The 20,323-nt window shown below is 40.6% G+C and overlaps 2 protein-coding genes across 2 annotated transcripts; one reads left to right on the top strand and one right to left on the bottom strand.

Moving 5' to 3' along the window:
• The first annotated feature begins 1,339 nt into the window (after positions 1–1,339).
• Positions 1,340–3,740, top strand: LOC125524301 (transcription elongation factor 1 homolog). The gene is made up of 5 exons (XM_048689375.2): positions 1,340–1,474; positions 2,341–2,481; positions 2,579–2,649; positions 3,238–3,259; positions 3,352–3,740. The coding sequence occupies exons 2-5, from the start codon at positions 2,369–2,371 to the stop codon at positions 3,413–3,415; spliced, it is 270 nt and encodes an 89-aa protein (XP_048545332.1). The 5' UTR covers positions 1,340–1,474; positions 2,341–2,368; the 3' UTR covers positions 3,416–3,740.
• A 640-nt stretch (positions 3,741–4,380) lies between these two features.
• COQ3 (coenzyme Q 3) lies at positions 4,381–9,493 on the bottom strand. Its single transcript, XM_048687577.2, has 9 exons — positions 9,025–9,493; positions 8,289–8,378; positions 7,963–8,041; positions 7,059–7,136; positions 6,604–6,652; positions 6,353–6,402; positions 5,547–5,696; positions 4,935–5,015; positions 4,381–4,857 (listed from the first exon to the last, which is right to left on the bottom strand). The coding sequence occupies exons 1-9, from the start codon at positions 9,300–9,302 to the stop codon at positions 4,729–4,731; spliced, it is 984 nt and encodes a 327-aa protein (XP_048543534.2). The 5' UTR covers positions 9,303–9,493; the 3' UTR covers positions 4,381–4,728.
• Between the last annotated feature and the right edge of the window lie 10,830 nt (positions 9,494–20,323).

The following is a 20,323-nucleotide window of genomic DNA, read 5'->3' as shown; positions in this document are numbered from 1 at the left end:
AGGCATGTATCATGTAGCTCAGAATGATGCTTAAGTGTTTTACCATACCTTATGGACGTTCAACCCATGAACCGCGACTTTTAAGTATTGTTGGTCATTTTTGTCATTGCACACACCGTATCTATTTTCTCTCAACCAAATCTAACCCAGAAAATCTTCAAAAAAGTTAGGGAAAACATAAATTAGGGCCACCAAGCAAAAACAATGCACCTAAAATAGCAGGTTTTAACCGCAAAAAATTGGAGGAGTTTTTTTTAAGGAGAATCCATAAGCTGGGGAGGGATTTGGTGGAGGAGGAGAGAGTATTATGGGATGGAGGGAGTAATTTTTTTTAAATCAAGCATTTGAAATTTTTTCGAACAAGTATTTAAAAAAATGTTAAATGTATATACAAAAAATGTTGACCATGTATTCAATTTATTTACATATATTTTAAAAATGTTAATCAAGCATTTGAAAAATGTAAAATATGTATAAAGAAAATGTTGACCATGTATTGAATTTTTTAATCTTGTATTGTATTAAAAAATTAATTAAGCATTTGAAAAAAATGTATATAAAATATGTTGTTGTGTATTAAAAAATAGTTAATCTTGCATTTGAAAAAATGTTCATCAAGCATTTCAGAAATGTCAAATGTGTATAGAAAAAATGTTGACCATGCATAACAAAAATGTTAATGTTGTATTTGATAAATGTTAATGAAGCATTTGAAAACGTTTAACATTTATATAAAAAATATGTTGCCCATTTATTAAAAAATCTTGTATTTTAAAAATGTTAATTAAGCATTTGAAAAAAATAAAAACGTGTATACAAAAAATGTTGACCAATTCATAAACCGAGAAAGAAACAAAGAAAAGGAAGAAAATCAATGAAAACCAAGAAATAAACAAAAGAAGAATGGAGAACAAAGAAAGAAAACCGAAAATCTGAAAGCAAAAACCAAATAAAAACCAAGAAAGAAACAACGAAAGACAAAAGAAAGAAAGAAAGAAAAGCAAAACCAATAAAAATCATGAAAAAAACCAATTAAAAAACATAAGACGGAAGAAAACTGTTGAAGAAATAGAGAAAACCTAAAGAAAAAAATAAAACAGAAAAGACCTGAAAGCAACCAATATACATCAACCACCACGAGGGATCTTCTCTATCGAAATCAGCGAACGGAAGAAACAGATGAGAAACAGACCGGCCCAATACGGCAGGGGGTGAAAATGCTTCATGATAGACCCCGAAGGAACACTCGCTATAAGCGAGATATAGCACTTATATTCATTTTGTGTTTGCCCAAGTATTTTTTTTTCCTAGGGTTTTTCTTTTTGAGTTGTTTTTTTCTTAGGGTTTAGGGCGATTCTGGCCGACGCCGCGTGTCGCGAGTCGCGTCATAAAACGGGGGGTTTCCGTTCGGGCTCTCTCCTCCTCTCCCGGCGTTTCCCGAAGCCTCCTCGCCCGACGCGACGCGCGCCCCGAGGTGAGCACGACGAATCCCCACCCAATACCCTTCGAATCCGCGTGCATTCTCGGCCCCTGCCCGCGCGCCTCGCCGATTGCCCCGAGGTCCCGACGCCCCCGCCGTGGATTTTCTCTCTCGCGGTTCTCCCTGGCTCGTGTCGGGGGCGCGATTCGTGTTCGTTCTGGGAGGGAGGGGCGCGATCCGTCGCGGCGGCGCTCTTGACCGGGTTCCCGGGTGGTGTCTTCGTGATTTGTCGTGGGTTGGGGTTGGCCCGTGCGGTACGGATGGATGGCTAGGGTTACCCCCAAAATTTTCTCGTTCTCGTCGAATTCTCAACGGGGAGAGGTAGATTGGGTTGGATTGGGGGCCCTGCTTGTGCCAAATTATCTCTTGTTTAAGCACGTCTTGGTCGATTTGTTGATAGTTTGGTAGTGGATGCGTTGTTCATGGCGGCAGGATTAGGCATTGGTATCGTGTTCCTGGATTCCAATTCGTAGGTGATTGGTTTGCTATCTTGTGTGGTTACAAGTTTTGGTTGCTTCTAGAAGAAAATGGCGTGCCAGATAGCTTGGTACTGGCTAAAATCCCTTCGGTGCTTGCTTTTATGGTAATTAGGACTCTGCAATTCTGCACTACGCAGATTGCATTGGGTTTCCTTGTGTATAATCGTTGCCATTTTCAAAAGATATTAACTACTCCCTCGGTTCCATAATATAAGAGCGTTTCTGCGTTTTTGACACGTGTCAAAAACGCAGAAACACTCTTATATTATGGGACGGAGGGAGTAATACTTGTTGTGGCATGCTCTTTGCGACTAGCAACTCCATTAATGTTTTTATTTGTCTTATCATCATTTGATGGATTATAACAATTACACTTGGTAGATTTTGAAGGAAGAAAAGAAGTTGAACCATGGGGAAGAGAAAGTCAGCTGCTAAGCCACCCCCTAAGAAGCGGATGGACAAGCTCGACACGGTCTTTTCCTGCCCGTTCTGCAATCACGGGAGCAGTGTTGAATGCCGAATGTTAGTACTACCTTCACACGTTTTCCTGTTCATTGGTTGATATTGGATGGCTACCAATTCAGCATTGTGACTGGGGTTTCCCCCTTTTTTTCTTCAGTGATATGAAGAATCTGATTGGTGAGGCAAATTGTCGAATCTGCCAGGAAAGCTTCAGCACAACCGTAAACGGTATGCCCAAATTTTACATAAAACTGCAGATTTTACCTCCTAATGCAGATGTTGTACTGATTGATTCTCAGCTAGAAATTTGGCTCTAGACATCTCAATTGTTTTTGTTTCTTCTCAAACTAATGCTTACAGCTTTAAGAACAGGGTATAGCTTATCTATAAATTTCCTACAGCCATGTCCATCTCATATACTCTTGGGGATTTAGTCATTCTAATCAACTAGGTCATAATGAAGCAGAGCCGAGGTAGCAATCATGTACAGTTATATTCTTACCTGGTTGCCATTAATCACACCATCATGTCTGTAAGGCAGGTCATGTGGCTCCCTATGTTTATCGTGTCCAAGTCTGAGTTAACTGAATTGCTTGAAACAAACCTGCATCATCACAAGTTCAGAACTGAACCTGTATAATAATATTGCTTAAATGAAAAACAGTGTTGTAGAGGGTTAACCATTGTTGTGCCACATGTTTTCAAGTTTGTGTATAACTATCTCATGTAAAGGAAACAGTGTTCAGTAGAATTTTTTACCCTTGCTGACCTACATGTTTCTGGTATTGTACTAATTCTCTGTTTTCTTTGGTGCAGCGCTGACTGAGCCTATTGATATGTAAGTCAAATTCAACAAATAACTCTTGACTAGTGAGTTGGTGCAAATACGTCAGAGACCAGGAACTGAAGATCATATTAATTTTCCTGCAGATACAGCGAATGGATCGATGAGTGCGAGCGCGTCAACACTGTTGAAGATGATGATGGTGCATGAGCATGTCTGGTTGCAAAATGAAATGGTTATTACTACTATGACTGTAATGCGTTGGTGTTATTGGCTGCCACCTTCAGCCATCCCTGTAGTTAGCCTTATGGCTGATCGAACCGTTAGTAGGCAGTTCATCCTGCGTTTAATAAACAAGTGATGATATTGTGTACTTGTGTTTGAACCTTAATAGTAGTGTTGCATGTCCGATGTGTATGGATCCATCATATATGAGACTGTGTAAGGTTGGTTCTCTTCCAGTATGTTATCATGGTTGAGATTAGGACTAATTTTTAGTACAAGAGAAGAATGCTATGTTGGTGGTTGTTCTCAAGCCTGTGGTTGGTATGTTCATGTTTTCATCAGGCTGACTTTGCTTGTTTTAAGTTTGAAATGGAGTGGAAATCTGCAATGGAGAATAAGCTTGCAGGTTAAGGAGTATTCCCTCTGTCCTGAGTGTACTTTCAACTTTGTTTGAAAGTCAATTTTTTTTTATGTTTGACCATATTTATACAATAATACACCAACATTTATGCCATCAAATTAGAAGATGCTCATATGGGTAGGGTGTGCGAGGGATGAGTGTGCGTGTATGTATGAGTTGCTTGCATTTGTACTATGTTCAGAAAAAAGGAAAATTAGTAACATTAGATTCATGGTAAAATATATTTTCATCATATATCTATTTAGTTTCACAAACATTGATATATTTTTTCACAAACTCGGACAAACTTTGAGATAGTTTGACCCTCCAACAAAGTAGAAAGTACACACTTTAAAGGACGGAGGGAGTAGCAAAATTTGACTATTATATATTTCCTCACGGCACAAAAATGGCATTGGAAGTATGGCTTTGGTCTTAAGAAATTCAGAATATATTTTGAGTTCCCCTCCAGAAAATCCGTTTTATTTAGCATAACAAATTGTCAATCTACCAAGTACAAGAAATGCAAATAGAAATGCAGACATGAACATGACCAAAAAACATTAGCCTTCACTTGACTTGACATTTCCTGCTTGCCCAGAGGTAGTATATTTCTGTTTATGTGATGTAGATCAGGGGATTACCCCAAACTTGATGAACTTGTATGAAGCATACATTTATTACAAACAGTGGAAACTAAACTAGCACTACTTGTTAGCTGGTCTCTCCCATCAACTTCTCAAAGAAAACAAGACTACTCCAGGAGTACAACCTTTCTTTGCCGCTACTTGGTTGTGATCACTGCCAAGATCTTAAGTGGCATAAGTTTTGCTTCCCAAAAATTGTTCCAGTAATTCACAAACGATCCATCCTCTCCAACCATGACTAGCTAATCTTGCTACTGTGGTGTCGCTGAGGGTGCTTCGCTTTTCTTGATGCCGTAAGCAATGTAGTTTATACTAGTATCATCAGACAGGGACCACTCTCTAGTCAACGGATTGTAGAAGAACCCTGCCATTTCCTCCACCTGGAGACAAGATGTCAAAGCTGTCAGTTATATAAAGTGCCGGCAAGATCATCGCGTGGGAGTGATTAGTAGCTTACGGAGATTGAGGCTCGTTGCAGTGCTAGGACTAGCTCCTCGGGGGTGACTAGTTTGGACCACTCATGTGTGCCTATAGGAAGCTGTAAAAGTACAAAGAAAACCATCAAGACTTTAGGAGTACAGTATCATTGATTCAGATTCATCGGAGCATCAACCTTAGTAGGAATGAGCATATGTTGAAACAGGTTGTTGATTATTTTGCAAATGAACATGATAGCACTCTATTTCCTTGGAGGATCTGAACCCTTATTGAATTCTAGCCCAACAAACACAGCTATACAGATCAATATATCCATACACCTTTGTTTATCTGTGAGCTGTGCAACCTTGCATATTAAAAATCAAGATAACACGGCCCTTCCTACCATTTGCATACACAAAGCCATATGTTAGGCTGATGAATTGAACGACATTTCTTTTGGCTTGAGACTGCTCATGGGTCATGAGCATTAGCATTAGGACATCTTACAATCTCAGGAGTCAAGATTTTGCTAAGCTAGCGACCGTGAAATGGCATATTACTCCCAACATAATAGACTACCAACTATGTGAATCAATCTTCTGTAGGAATTGAAACAAAAAAAAAATGCAAAATGGACAATGAGACTGACCCATCTGAGAATATACTCAGCACCAACAATGGCGGCCGCATATGCTCTCATTGACCGGTTGATTGTAGAAATCACAGTGGCACCATTAGGAGCTGTCAAAGCTGATAGAGATTTGCAGAACTCCAAAGGATTGGCGACGTGCTCAATCACCTGCAAAGATATTAAGGCAATTCTTATTTTTGATCCAGTACACTAGTTTCAGTTAAGAAAGCTGTACGTGCAAGGCACACAGTACTTAATCATCCTATTCACAAAGAGCTTATACAGTGTGTTATGTGTTATGATATTCACAAAGTTCTCCCAATATTTTGCACTGGTGTCTCCTTTTCGATGAACACATGACTTGACTCTAGGGGTTGAGAGACGACAAAAAAATGAGGGAGACTACACATGCAGGCAGAATAGATTGATGAACTTCTTGTAGCTTAATTGATTGGATGGCGCAGATGGCTCTTCTCTTTGTATTGATGCCCCTGACAAATAAAATATAAGTCAAACTGTCCTAACTAATGGGATGGTATCCCTTATTAGATTGTATCCATTCTTTGAGTGGTTAGAGCCAGCAGCTCCCCTAACACATGATTCTAGCAGAAGCTATAGCCTATATGCCTGTAATACATGATAAAAGCAGTCTTCAATATCAAACAAAGGTTTTAAAAGGGATCACGCATCAATGAATTACCAAAACACCTCTCTGATAGTGAATGCTATGGTAAATGAGCTATGGAGGCAATCTATTCTTGATCAAAGACCTTTGGAAGACAGCAGGGGCTAGGGGTGTAAGACAGGACGAAAAATGTTCATACCTCAAGAGAAATTACAGCATCAAATTGCTTGTTCTCTTTTACCAAATCCTCTGCATATGAACAATAATACATATAAGTTTTGCTATTTTCAGCCATAAGAAACAGCAGATGTAAATTACTTGTATATCTCAATTTAATCTATCTTGTCTAAATTTGGAAGCTGCCGGTCTTCCTTTACAGTCTGGTTAATTACTCTACATAGAGGAGCTACATAACTAACTGTCACTGGAATATGCCCTGGAAGTCATTACCAGCGGTTGTACAGCAATACTCAATGGAAGCAGTTGTTGGATCAGATGCCTGCAAAGGTATGAAGCAAAAATCGTTGGTGAAAAATGTAATAAATCCATCATGGTTCTGGCAATTCCGGCAGTGTAAAATCATGAACAATCGATGCACTTTTAGGGGCATTTGATGTTTACATGAGTAAAGGACTAAAGTTAAAAGGCAAAGAAAAAAACATGGAAGTCATCAGTCCTAAAAGGCTTAATACTGCATGCATAGTTATCATGTGCTATATCATCAGGCAAAGTATGAATAAGACCATATTTATTAGCATTATATGTTTCACAGTTATCAGCAGGAAGCCAATAAATAAAACTTAGCAGTATACCTTTCTCGTCTAAATTATACATAAAATAAGTGACAAGAAAATAAGCACAGCTATTTCTACTAAACAATTGACATGAAGATGAGTAATACATACGGCATGAATGTGCGCAATCTTTATATTCTTGTCAACAGCATCAATACCAGTAACTGTCGCTCCCATCCGAGCAAGAGGCTGTCATCCAACAAAGATGATCCAAAAGGTCAACAAATATTTTATCCGGCAGTTCAATCACAGAAGAAAACACATGTCAAAGTCCAAATTGCATTGTAACACTACAAAGACTTTGATCCGAGGCAAAGACTGACACTTTCAAACCAACTAGTTAGTACTCCCTCCGTTCAAAAGTACTTGAAGTTCTGGGGTTTGTCCTAAGTCTAACTTCTTTAAGTTCGACCAGGTTTGTAGAAAAATATGCCAATATCTACTACTACTACTACTACTACTACTACTACTACTACTACTACTACTACTACTACTACTACTACTACTACCACTACACACACACACACACACACACACACACACACACACACACACATATTAGCAAAGTTTTCTATAAAGTTAGGACACACCTAGCACTTAGTATTCTGGAAAGGGGGGAGTATATATCTAGATTAGAAATGCAATAAGTACACATCAATAAGCTTAACTCAGGCTGTAGGCAAGGGGAACATACCATGGGTAGTATAAGACATTCATTATAGGCTATAGAGACTAGTAAGTCAAAATGCTGAAGATAGCTATAGTTGTGAATATGAATTTAAATCTAAAAGTTCAATGTGAGTAAGTTGCATAATGTGATACCTGACATTAAAAAAATATGACAAGTAAGAAGGAAAATATTGCATATCCATTATCCATTTCTATATCAGTGAACTAGATGACTTAATTCTCCCTTTCACACAGATGAAAAACCCTCAAAGGGTATTTACCATCTAGTATGTAAACCACCAGAAGGTTTTAATTATTAAAAAAATTGGCTGACAAAGCTTTATACCTCTGAGAGAATGCCACCTCCACATCCAACATCAATAACTTTAAGACCTTCAAGTGGCTTAGCGGAATATGGATCCCTCCTGGAAGAATTAACTTTAGACAAAGTAGAACAGATGTGGATACCGTAGGATGAACTTAGGCAAAATACAACAAAAGGCAGCGATATTGATGATGAGAACTGAGGAACGGGAAAATAATCACAATACGGAATAAGGAACGGTACAATAAGCAGTCCAGCACTTGTCTTCTCTTCGGGGGAAAAGAAAAACTAACAACCACAACAGCAATGCTCCACAGAAAACAAAATACAGGATACATTAAATGTACCTGAAATGTCTACAGAGTGTGGAGCGAATAAAAGATAGTCTTGTCGGATTCATCAAATGCAATGGTTTGAATGGACCTTGAGAATCCCACCTGTTTATTCCAGAAGAAGTATCATCATCAGTAACCAATCATATGCAAAGGAAAAACTTGTCACACCCTTCACTTTGAGCATCTTAACATACACACATACTAAGTGCTGCACTGGCATAGTGGCAGCAAATGCTTCTTCATAGAACAGAGATGACATAATAGAAAGACCCCAAACACCAGATTTGATTTTAATAACCATTGTTAAACATGGAAAAACTATGTAGGCATTCTCAACGTACAGTAGCCCATACACCGTAGTACTTTTCATGCAATTCCCTGAACATGTTGAGGCACATTGATATGTACTCGTATAGAACATATCTAGAGGCATGTTGATATCTACAGAACAAAAATGTATACAAATTCATTGGAAAGCGTCGACAAACTACACTAGCTGTTGCAGGCTATTCTAACTTCTAAGAAACTCATGGCTGCACCTAATTCTGGTGTTCGCTATGCCAGCAGTGACTGATTCCCTGTGCACAATGTTCATCATTGTGACCCGTGGCAGACCTATTTCGCTATTCGGATCCTACAAACAGGCCCAGCAATTTTTGCAGCTCCAATTTGCTCCAAAATTTTAACCAAACATTCAGAGCATAAGCACCGGGGTTCACCATCTCAGAGGGCCAGGGAGGGATCTCACCAGGTCTCGGCGATGGCGGCGAACTTGGCCACCTCGGCGGGGTTCAGCGAGGACGCGGCGGACCCCCCGCCCGCGTGCCGCGGCGGGCCCTGGGGAGGGGACGGCGGAGGCGGCGGGAGCGAGGACGCGGCGGCGGCGGAAGCCCAGCGGCGCCATTGCGGGGGTAGGGCGTGGGGAGATGAGAGGCCCGGGTCGGGAAGGCGCGCGCCGCAGCCGCCGCGCGGGACGGCGGAGGCGGCGAGGGCTCGGCGGAGCGACGGCGCGACGCGGCGCAGCATCGTGTGCTGTTGCGCGAGCGGAGCCGGCGGCGACCACGGTGGCGGCGCTCTAGAATCTGTCGCGTCGCTTCGAAGGGGTCGTCTGGCTGGACGTGGCGAGATCACGGCCGTACGATCCCGATCCACGGTTCGGGTTGGAAAGTTCCGTGGAAGGCACCGCTCTCCTCCTGGAAAAATGCGTGTCTGCACACGGAGGCAGATGTTCCCGTTATTGCTTCTTTGTGTGGAGTATATGGTATGACAGATATATCGAAGGTATTCGATAGGTGGATCAGCAGCGTGTTAACTTAAACGGAGCTCACACAAGGAATTTGATACGCCGAACGCACGAGACATTCCCATACTTTGTTTTTTGGTGACAAAATAAGCAAAACGTCGTGGAGAGAGGTCTATATACTGTACTAGTAAGTTGCACGCTGCTTTGCACGCTAACCTATAAAGCACGCGCTTGATTGATGAATTAACCATGGAGCACATTGGAGAGTTTTATATGTTTGCATTTGGAAGCTCATCTCCAATGCTTGCTACTCCACTGTCTCGGCATCCAATGCCCATTTTCTTGGTTTGACTTCGTCGTTGATCAAGCTGACGGTTTGGAAAGCTTGGGCGTCTTCAAAGTGCAATTTTTTTGCTTGGCAAATGATAAATTGCAAAAAAGAGGATAGCCTAATTGTAGCTTTTGCCATCTTTGCAAATGTCACATGGAGACCTCGGGACACATCCTATTCCAATGCCAATATATACAAAGAATTTGGTGCATGATCAAAGGTTGGCTTGGAAACAAGGACCTCGACCTCGGAAACTGGCATCATTCAACTCCACCCACACTTGGTGGACCAAAGCGGCCGACTCAAATGAGCAGCCAAACAATGACATGGCTTATCTTCTTAAGCGCGTGTCATGGGAGATTTTGAATGAGGAATGCTCGAGTTTTTCGCAATTTTGCATCTTTGGCTACGTCTGTATTTAGCAATATCAAGAAAGGGGCTAGGTTGTGGTATGTCACCGAGGTGAAACACTTAGGGGCGATCATTCCTGTAGAGTAGTTTTTTTTTGTGAATTTGCTAGAGAGTAGTCTGTTTGCTCTTTTTTAATACGACCTTGTACATGCTCTTTAATCCTTGCTCATTTAATGAAAATGCAAAGCTTTAGCCTTGCTTAATAAAACCTTTACCATCTAAATTACTCCCTCCATTCCTATATATAAGTCTTTATAGAGATTTTAATGTGGAATACATACGAAGCAAAATGTGTGATTATACACTCTAAAATATGTCTATATATATCCGTATGTAGTTTTTATTGGAATCTCTATAAAAAGACTTATATTTAGGTACGGAGGAAGTATGACATAGTGAGCATATTAGAATGTGAAGCATCTATTTAGTTTCTTCTATGTTTATGGATTGGTAGAAATCTCTATCTTTGCTGAGAAAAATGTGACTCCTACACGCTAGCTAGATTAATTGGCCACAAAATATCCTGGATAGTGGTGCGTCATACCCTTTTTCTACTACGGCTGAATCGTAGTACTCCTTTTCTTTTACATCAAAATCGTAGTACTCCTAGTTATGTGATAAGACACGTATTGTCTCGGTCAAGCTAAAAAAATCCATCCATTGCGACCGGCCGGCCAGCCGCAGACGGGTAAGTTTCTGGAACAACCTTCTAGCTTCTATATATTTTCTTAAGGGGGAAATACCATAAAGCTTCTAGGTGGTTCCTGCAGCTGGTTCAATGTGGACCTGCGACTCACGGCATGAGAGGCGAATCCGGCCGTTGGATATGTAGCACTGACAATTGATGAACGGTAGATGTCAACCTAATGTGGGAAATCAACGGCTCCAAGCACCTCAAAAGCGTTTTGGCGGGAAGCTGGGAGGGAAGTGGTAAATCCAAATTCAAAACTGCTACGCTATAGTAGTAGAGATAAATAAACAATATGATTGATCTCAAACGTTGTGTATGATATTTTTATTTTGGCGGTATGTTGCTTGAGAGCCTAGCAGAGGGTAGATGCACATAGCGAAAGTTAGATGACTTTTGCAATTAGTCTGTAATCTTAATATGGCAAAGAATGACAAAGGTTAGATATGGTGTTACCCAGGCGTTGCACATGGACTACTTCTTTGTGATGTGGGAGAATTGAGTTGGCTCACAAAGTCTCCATGCAATGTGAAAAGAATTGTATAAGTCTACCTAAATAACTTATATTATCCAAATTGTGCCCAACATGGGCCATGCCGCATTTAAACACTGCATTCTGGTTTGCCAGGCACACACCCCACGACAATAGTGACCGGTCATATTATGTTGAGCAGCGGTCATCATGTCAAGGACAACTACACTCTCTCATTCATTGCTTTCCCAAGTAGTCCTATCACATGGTTAGATTTTAGATATTTGATTAGTAGGAATAGAAAAAAAATAGGAAAAACATAAGATTCGAGTTACAAACACACTTGAATTCTATAGGATAAGCAAATTATTGGAATTAAACCCATTAAAGAGAAAAGAAAGGGCGACCGACCAACTATGCCAAGTGGCACCTGCTGGTTGACCACGGTGGAATGTGTTTTTAGAAAAGTTTTGTTTTTCCTTTTTTAATATGAAAGTGAGGTTTTTCCTTTTCAAGAGGGATGTGAGGGCCACGTGTCATCTACTATTTGGCTGAGGTGAAAAGGTTTTTATTTCTTTTGTGAGATAGAGCCTAGGTTTTCCCCTCTTTTTTCTTCAAGAAGGAGAAACGAGCGCACACCTCCATAGAGTGCTTGATGCCAAATAGTAGGAAAAACAAGGAATTATAAAAGTAGTTTTGAGTGGGTGGAAAATTTCCTTTAAAACAAAGTGCAAAGCAATCCTTTGGAATTCTTTCTAAGGATTCCAATCCTATGAATTAAACATGCTATCTAGGGAAATTTTCTAAAGATTCGAATCCTATAAAATTATTTTGAATCGAAGGAACCCTAACTAAAGTTTTAGCGTTATCTTAAGTCAGACATTTATAGTTTAATCAAATTTATGAAAAGAATCTTAAAATGTATATCACCGTGTACATACGATACAAACATATATTTAATGGTGAATCTACTAAAACTAATTTAGCCATCACCGCAATATTAATGTCTGTGGCGTGACAGGGTCCGCTGCTAGCGCACCTATGGCCAACATGACACCTTGCAAAGCAATGGTATCGTCGCGTGACCCATCCACAACAACCCAAGCGTGGTATCATAGTTAGGAGTAGGAAGAGGCCACCCACAGTCTCATATCGGTACCATGCGTTGTCTGATACATAGAGCTAGCGGGACTATAATTAAGTATGGAAAGAGAGATAGTCTTTTAGATAGGGATGTGACGTTTCTGCACCCAGGCTCAGCTGCACCTTCCGATGAATAGTAAAATTGAAAAAAGAAACATCAAACAAATCTGAAATTTTACACACGAAAGTTTAGAGAATATTCTAGGCGCGTGCAAAATTTCAAGGTGTTTAAACATTTGAGGAGCTTGTGGCAGAAATAACAAAATTGGCTTCTCAAAGAAACTTTCAAAAAGTGCACTGTGTAGACCGGATTTTGTTCTTTATGCCACGAGCTCTTAAAATGTCCAAACACCTCGAACTTTGACACATTACCTAGAAGATTCTCTAAACTTTCATGTGTAAAATTTTCAGATTTTTTAAATTTGTTTTCAATGTACTGTTCATTGGTTACAGATGAGTCCGGACACCGAATTGAATTTTCATTTAGATAGTATTTATTTCCTCAAAGGATTACAAAGTCATATTTTCTTCAAATTGGGATTTTGAACTACAAGTATGTATTGCATTCATTTCAAAATCTTAAGATAAGTGCACAAATATAAGTCTCTTGATTTAGTAGATCTATGGTCTGTAATTTATTTGACTTTAAGGGTAAGACTTCATAACTAAACGTCGTCCAAAAAGCATGCACATTTCCATGGCATATTTTTAATCATGGGAAGAAATCACATGGAAATAAACACAAATAGATTAATGTGCTTTTTTCCATTTCTATAGGAAGGGCAATAGATATGATTTGGTTATGTGGTGTGCTCGGTGGCTGCTTATGTGGTACTTCATCGGTTTCTTTTTACTCCGCATATAAATTTTGGTCAAAGTCAAACTACACAAAGTTTGACCAATTTTATATCAAGAAATATGAGCATCTAGAATACTAAAACAATATAGTATAAAAATACATTTCATGACGTATCTGATAATATTGATTGCATATTGTGAATATTGATATTTTTTAGAGAAAAGTATACTTTTCGTCCCTCAACTTTTGGTGAAGTCTAGATTTGGTCCCTCAACTCCGAAACCGGACAACTTGCACCCCCAACTAACGAAACCGGACAAGGTTTGTCCCTGGTCTCGATTTTGACCGGTTTTGGTGCTGACTGACCCCGGTTTTGACCGGTGCCGACTAAAATTCGCATAATTTTTTCATATCCGTGAACTTTTTAAAATTCACATACTCTTTTCAAATCCACATAGTTTTTCAAGGTCGTGCAATTTTTTCAAAAATAAACATACCTTTTTCAAATCTGTGAACTATTTTGAAATTTGTGTACTTTTCCAAATCCATGATTTTTTTTATTTGCGTAATTTTCTCAAATCAGTGTATTTTTTCAACTTCGTGTAATTTTATCGAATCCAAGTATTTTTTTTCAAATCCATCTGTTTTTAAAATTCGCGTACTTGTTTCAAATCCGCATACTTTTTAAAGTTCGTGTATTTTTTTCAAATCCGTGTTCCTTTCCAATCCATGAACTTTGTTTGAAATTCACATACTTGTTTCAAGTTGACATAAATTTTCAAATCCACACATTTTTTTCTAATTCGCGAAGATATTCAAATCCGCATACGTTTTCAATTTCACATAAAATTTTCAAACCCAAAAAAATATACGTGAATAGGAATAAGTATGTCAATTTTTAAAAATTACATGAATTTAAAAAAAACCACAGGAACTTTAAAGAAGTACGTGGATTTGAAAAAAAGTACGTGAACTTGGAAAAAGTACGCAGATTTGGAAAAGTACACAAATTTTTAAAAAGTTCACGTATTTGAAAAAAATACCCGAATTTGAAAACATTAAACGGACTTGGAAAAGGTATGCGAATTTGAGTCGGCACGGTCAAAACCGGGTTGAGACAGCACCAAAACCGGTCAAAACCGTGACCAGGGATGAATCTTGGCCGGTTTCAGTAGTTAAGGGTGCAAGTTGTCCGGTTTTGAAGTTGAGGGACTAAATCTAGACTTCGCCAAGAATTAAGGGATGAAAAGTATACTTTTCTCTATTTTTTAAATAAAATTAGTCAAACTTTACAAAGCTTGACTTTGATCAAACTTTATACGAGAAAGCTATTTTCTAGTCGGCAGTAAATTAGCGACAGATCAGAACGCTTTTATCTCCGTACGTATTAAATCGTGTAGCTCTCGTCGGTCGTTTCTTTTTTCGCGTAAAAAGGAAAAATCAAAAGGACTTGGAAAAGGTATGCGAATTTGAGTCGGCACGGTCAAAACCGGGTTGAGACAGCACCAAAACCGGTCAAAACCGTGACCAGGGATGAATCTTGGCCGGTTTCAGTAGTTAAGGGTGCAAGTTGTCCGGTTTTGAAGTTGAGGGACTAAATCTAGACTTCGCCAAGAATTAAGGGATGAAAAGTATACTTTTCTCTATTTTTTAAATAAAATTAGTCAAACTTTACAAAGCTTGACTTTGATCAAACTTTATACGAGAAAGCTATTTTCTAGTCGGCAGTAAATTAGCGACAGATCAGAACGCTTTTATCTCCGTACGTATTAAATCGTGTAGCTCTCGTCGGTCGTTTCTTTTTTCGCGTAAAAAGGAAAAATCAAAAGGAATTGAACTCACGATCTGCACGTTCGGATTGAAGTGCGGCACCCTCGGTGACCAGCTGGACCGGCCTTGCTGAGTGTTATGACAAACGCTAGGCAGTTTATATTCGTCAAGGCCAGTAGGCCACTACTCTGGTTCAGTCGTCAAGGTTTTTTCCCCCCTTCTGTTAGAAGCTTGTGACACTCGAAAATTTTCTCAAGAAAAAAATGGCAACACTCGAATTTTTTCTCGACAAAGAAATGGTGACCCTCAAATTCAAGTTCTTGCGGGAGGGAGAAAAACACTATTCCCATGTTGAGATTCAAAGTATGGTCTCAGGCTCGACATGGTGTAATTGTTGTAAAGCAAATGTATACCAAGCTATTTAACCCTTTTTTACCACCGAAAAAGCTCGACACGGTGTAATTGTTGTAAAGCAAATGTATACCAAGCTATTTAACCCTTTTTTTTACCACCGGAAAGGCTACTTTTCGAACCATCGATTTTTTATGATAGATCCAAACGATTCCTCTCTAGTTCGATTATCATGGCCTCGATAGAAGATGATTATATGGTTTGCGCTCCGCCACTCTCGGGGGAGGCCGCCCAACGGCAGCACTCGGACTCCTTCCATCGGAATCTATTGCGTCTGCACAAATGGTGCGTGAATCCGTCGGTAGGGATGCCATCACTGCCTCACCGGAGTGCGGTGCGGTCTCTCTAGCGTCCGAACGCGCTGGCAGATGCGCAGCCTTTCCGTTGGCGCACCATGGGCGTCCTTCATGTCTACTACATAATCTTCTTCTTGTAGACGTTGTTGGGCCTCCAAGTGCAGAGGTTTGTAGGACAATAGTAAATTCCCCTCAAGTGGATGACCTAAGGTTTATCAATCCGTGGGAGGCGTAGGATGAAGATGGTCTCTCTCAAGCAACCCTGCAACCAAATAACAAAGAGTCTCTTGTGTCCCCAACACACTCAATACAATGGTAAATTGTATAGGTGCACTAGTTCGATGAAGAGATGGTGATACAAGTGCAATATGGATAGTAGATAAAGGTATTTGTAATCTGAAAATATAAAAACAGCAAGGTAGCAAGTGATAAAAGTGAGCATAAACGGTATTGCAATGTGTTGAAACAAGGCCTAGGGTTCATACTTTCACTAGTGTAAGTTCCCTCAACAATAGTAACATAATTGGATCACATAACTATCCCTCAACATGCAACAAAGAGTCACTCCAATGTCACTAATAGCGGAGAACGAACGAAAAGATTATGGTAGAGTACGAAACCACCTCAAAGTTATTCTTTCCAATCAATCCGTTGGGCCATTCCTATAAGTGTCACAAACAGCCCTAGAGTTTGTACTAGAATAACACCTTAAGACAGAAATCAACCAAAACCCTAATGTCACCTAGATACTCCAATGTCACCTCAAGTATCTGTGGGTATGATTATACGATATGCATCACACAATCTCAGATTCATCTATTCAACCAACACATAGAACTTCAAAGAGTGCCCCAAAGTTTCTACCGGAGAATCACGACGAAAACGTGTGCCAACCCCTATGCATAGGTTCATGGGCGGAACCCGCAAGTTGATCACCAAAACATACATCAAGTGAATCACATGACATCCCATTGTCACCACAGATACGCACGGCAAGACATACATCAAGTGTTCTCAAATCTTTAAAGACTCAATCCGATAAGATAACTTTAAAGGGGAAATTCAATTCATTACAAGAGAGAAGAGGGGGAGGAGAAACATAAGATCCAACTATAATAGCAAAGCTCGTGATACATCAAGATCGTACCACCTCAAGAACACGAGAGAGAGAGAGAGAGATCAAACACATAGCTACTGGCACATACCCTTAGCCCCGAGGGAGAACTACTCCCTCCTCGTCATGGAGAGCACCGGGATGATGAAGATGTTGGGGAACGTAGCAATAATTCAAGATTTTCCTACGTGTCACCAAGATCAATGTAGGAGATACTAGCAACGAGAGAGAGGGAGTGCATCTTCATACCCTTGAAGATCGCTAAGCGGAAGCGTTCAAGAGAACGGAGTTGATGGAGTCGTACTCGTCATGATCCAAATCACCGATGATCCTAGCGTCGAACGGACGGCACCTCCGCGTTCAACACTATATATAGGGGCCTAGGGGGGCGCCGGCCCCTTGTAGATCCCATCTAGGGAGGGGGGGCAGCACTAGGGGTGGCTTGGCCTCCAAGCCAAGTGGAGGCGCCCCCACCCCTTAGGTTTCCAACCCTAGGCGCATGGGAGGCCCAAGGGGGGGGCGCACCAGCCCACCAGGGGCTGGTTCCCACGCCCCTTCAGCCCATGGGGCCCTCCGGGATAGGTGGCCCCACCCGGTGGACCCCTGGGACCCTTCCGGTGGTCCCGGTACAATACCGATGACCCCCGAAACCCTTCAGGTGGCCGAAACTGGACTTCCTATATATAAATCTTTACCTCCGGACCATTCCGGAACTCCTCGTGACGTCCGGGATCTCATTCGGGAGACATGTAGACATGACCGAGACAACTCTCCGGTCAATAACCAACAGCGGGATCTGGATACCCATGTTGGCTCCCACATGCTCCACGATGATCTCATCGGATGAACCACGATGTCGAGGATTCAATCAATCCCGTATTCAATTCCCTTTGTCTACCGGTATAGCACTTGCCCGAGATTCGATCGTCAGTATCCCGATACCTTGTTCAATCTCGTTACCGGCAAGTCTCTTTACTCGTTCCGTAACACATCATCCCGTGATCAACTCCTTGGTCACATTGTGCACATTATGATGATGTCCTACCGAGTGGGCCCAGAGATACCTCTCCGTTACACGGAGTGACAAATCCCAGTCTCGATTCGTGCCAACCCAACAGACACTTTCGGAGATACCCGCAGTGCACCTTTATAGCCACCCAGTTACGTTGTGACGTTTGGTACACCCAAAGCATTCCTACGGTATTCGGGAGTTGCACAATCTCATGGTCTAAGGAAATGATACTTGACATTAGAAAAGCTTTAGCATACGAACTACACGATCTTGTGCTAGGCTTAGGATTGGGTCTTGTCCATCACATCATTCTCCTAATGATGTGATCCCATTATCAACGACATCCAATGTCCATGGTCAGGAAACCATAACCATCTATTGATCAACGAGCTAGTCAACTAGAGGCTTACTAGGGACATGGTGTTGTGTATGTATCCACACATGTATCTGAGTTTCCTATCAATACAATTCTAGCATGGATAATAAACGATTATCATGAACAAGGAAATATAATAATAACTAATTTATTATTGCCTCTAGGGCATATTTCCAACAATCTCCCACTTGCACTAGAGTCAATAATCTAGTTCACATCGCTATGTGATTAACACTCAAGGTCACATCCCCATGTGACTAACACCCAAAGAGTTTACTAGAGTCAATAATCTAGTTCACATTACCATGTGATTAACACTCAATGAGTTCTGGGTTTGATCATGTTATGCTTGTGAGAGATGTTATAGTCAACGGGTCTGAACCTTTCAGATTCGTGTGTGCTTTACAAATCTCTATGTCATCTTGTAGATGCAGCTACCACGCTCTTTTTGGAGCTATTCCAAATAACTGCTCTACTATACGAATCCGGTTTACTACTCAGAATCATCCAGATTAGCGTCAAAGATTGCATCGGCGTAACCCTTTACGACGAACTCTTTTACCACCTCCATAATCGAGAAAATTCCTTAGTCCACTAGTTACTAAGGATAACCTTGACCGTTGTCCTGTGATCCATTCCTAGATCACACTTGTACCCCTTGACTGACTCAAGGCTTAGCACGCTTCAGGTGCGGTACACAACATTGCATACTTTAGAGCCTACGTCTAAAGCATAAGGGACGACCTTCGTCCTTTCTCTCTATTCTGCCGTGGTCAGGTCTTGAGTTTTACTCAATACTCATACCTTATAACACAGCCAAGAACTCCTTTGCCGATCTATTTTTGAACTCCTTCAAAATTCTGTCATGGTATGTGTTTGTTTGAAAGTACTATTAAGCGATTTTGATCTATCCTTATAGATCTTGATGCTCAATGTTCAAGTAGCTTAATCCAGGTTTTCCATTGAAAAACACTTTTCAAATAACCCTATATGCTTTCCAGAAACTCTACATCATTTCTGATCAACAATAGTCAACAACATATACTCATCAGAAATTCTATAGTGCTCCCACTCACTTCTTTGGAAATACAAGTTTCTCATAAACTTTGTATAAACCCAAAACCTTTGATCATCTCATCAAAGCGTACATTCCAATTCCGAGATACTTACTCCAGTCCTTAGAAGGAATGCTGGAGCTTTGCATACTTGTCAGCATCTTTCAGGATTGACAAAACCTTCTGGTTGTATCACATACAACCTTTCCTCAAAAAAACATCGAGGAAACAATGTTTTGACATCCTTTCTGCAAGATTTCATAAATAATGTAGTAACTGCTAACATAATTCCAACAGACTCTTAGCATCGCCACGAGTGAGAAAATCTCATCGTAGTCAACTCCTTGAACTTGTCGGGAAACATCTTAACGACAAGTTGAGCTTTCTTAATGGGGACACTTACCATCATTGTCTGTCTTCTTTTAAAATCCATCTGCACCCAACAGACTTACGACCATCAAGTAGTTCTTTCAAAGTCTATACTTTGTTTTATACATGGATCCTCTCTCGGATTTTATGGCCTCGAGCCATTCGTCGGAATCCGAGCCCACCATCGCTTCTCCATAGCTCGTAGGTTCATTGTTGTCTAGAAACATGACTTCCAAGACAGGATTACTTACCACTCTGAAGTAGTATGCATCCTTGTCGACCTATGTGGTTTGGTAGTGACTTGATCCGAAGTTTCATGATCACTATCATAAGCTTCCACTTCAATTGGTGTAGGTGCCACAGGAACAACTTCCTGTGCCCTGCCACACACTAGTTGAAGTGACGGTTCAATAACCTCATCAAGTCTCCACCATCCTCCCACTCAATTCTTTCGAGAGAAACTTTTCCTCGAGAAAGGACCCGTTTCTAGAAACAATCACTTTTGCTTCCGGATCTGAAATAGGAGGTATACCCAACTATTTTTGGGTATTCTATGA

This window comes from Triticum urartu, chromosome 7A (assembly GCF_056163025.1).
Source record: "Triticum urartu cultivar PI428250 chromosome 7A, HENAU_Tu73, whole genome shotgun sequence".
Lineage (NCBI taxonomy): Eukaryota > Viridiplantae > Streptophyta > Magnoliopsida > Poales > Poaceae > Triticum > Triticum urartu.
The sequence above is the reverse complement of the archived record's forward strand: the minus strand, read 5'-3'. Positions and strand labels throughout refer to the sequence as shown.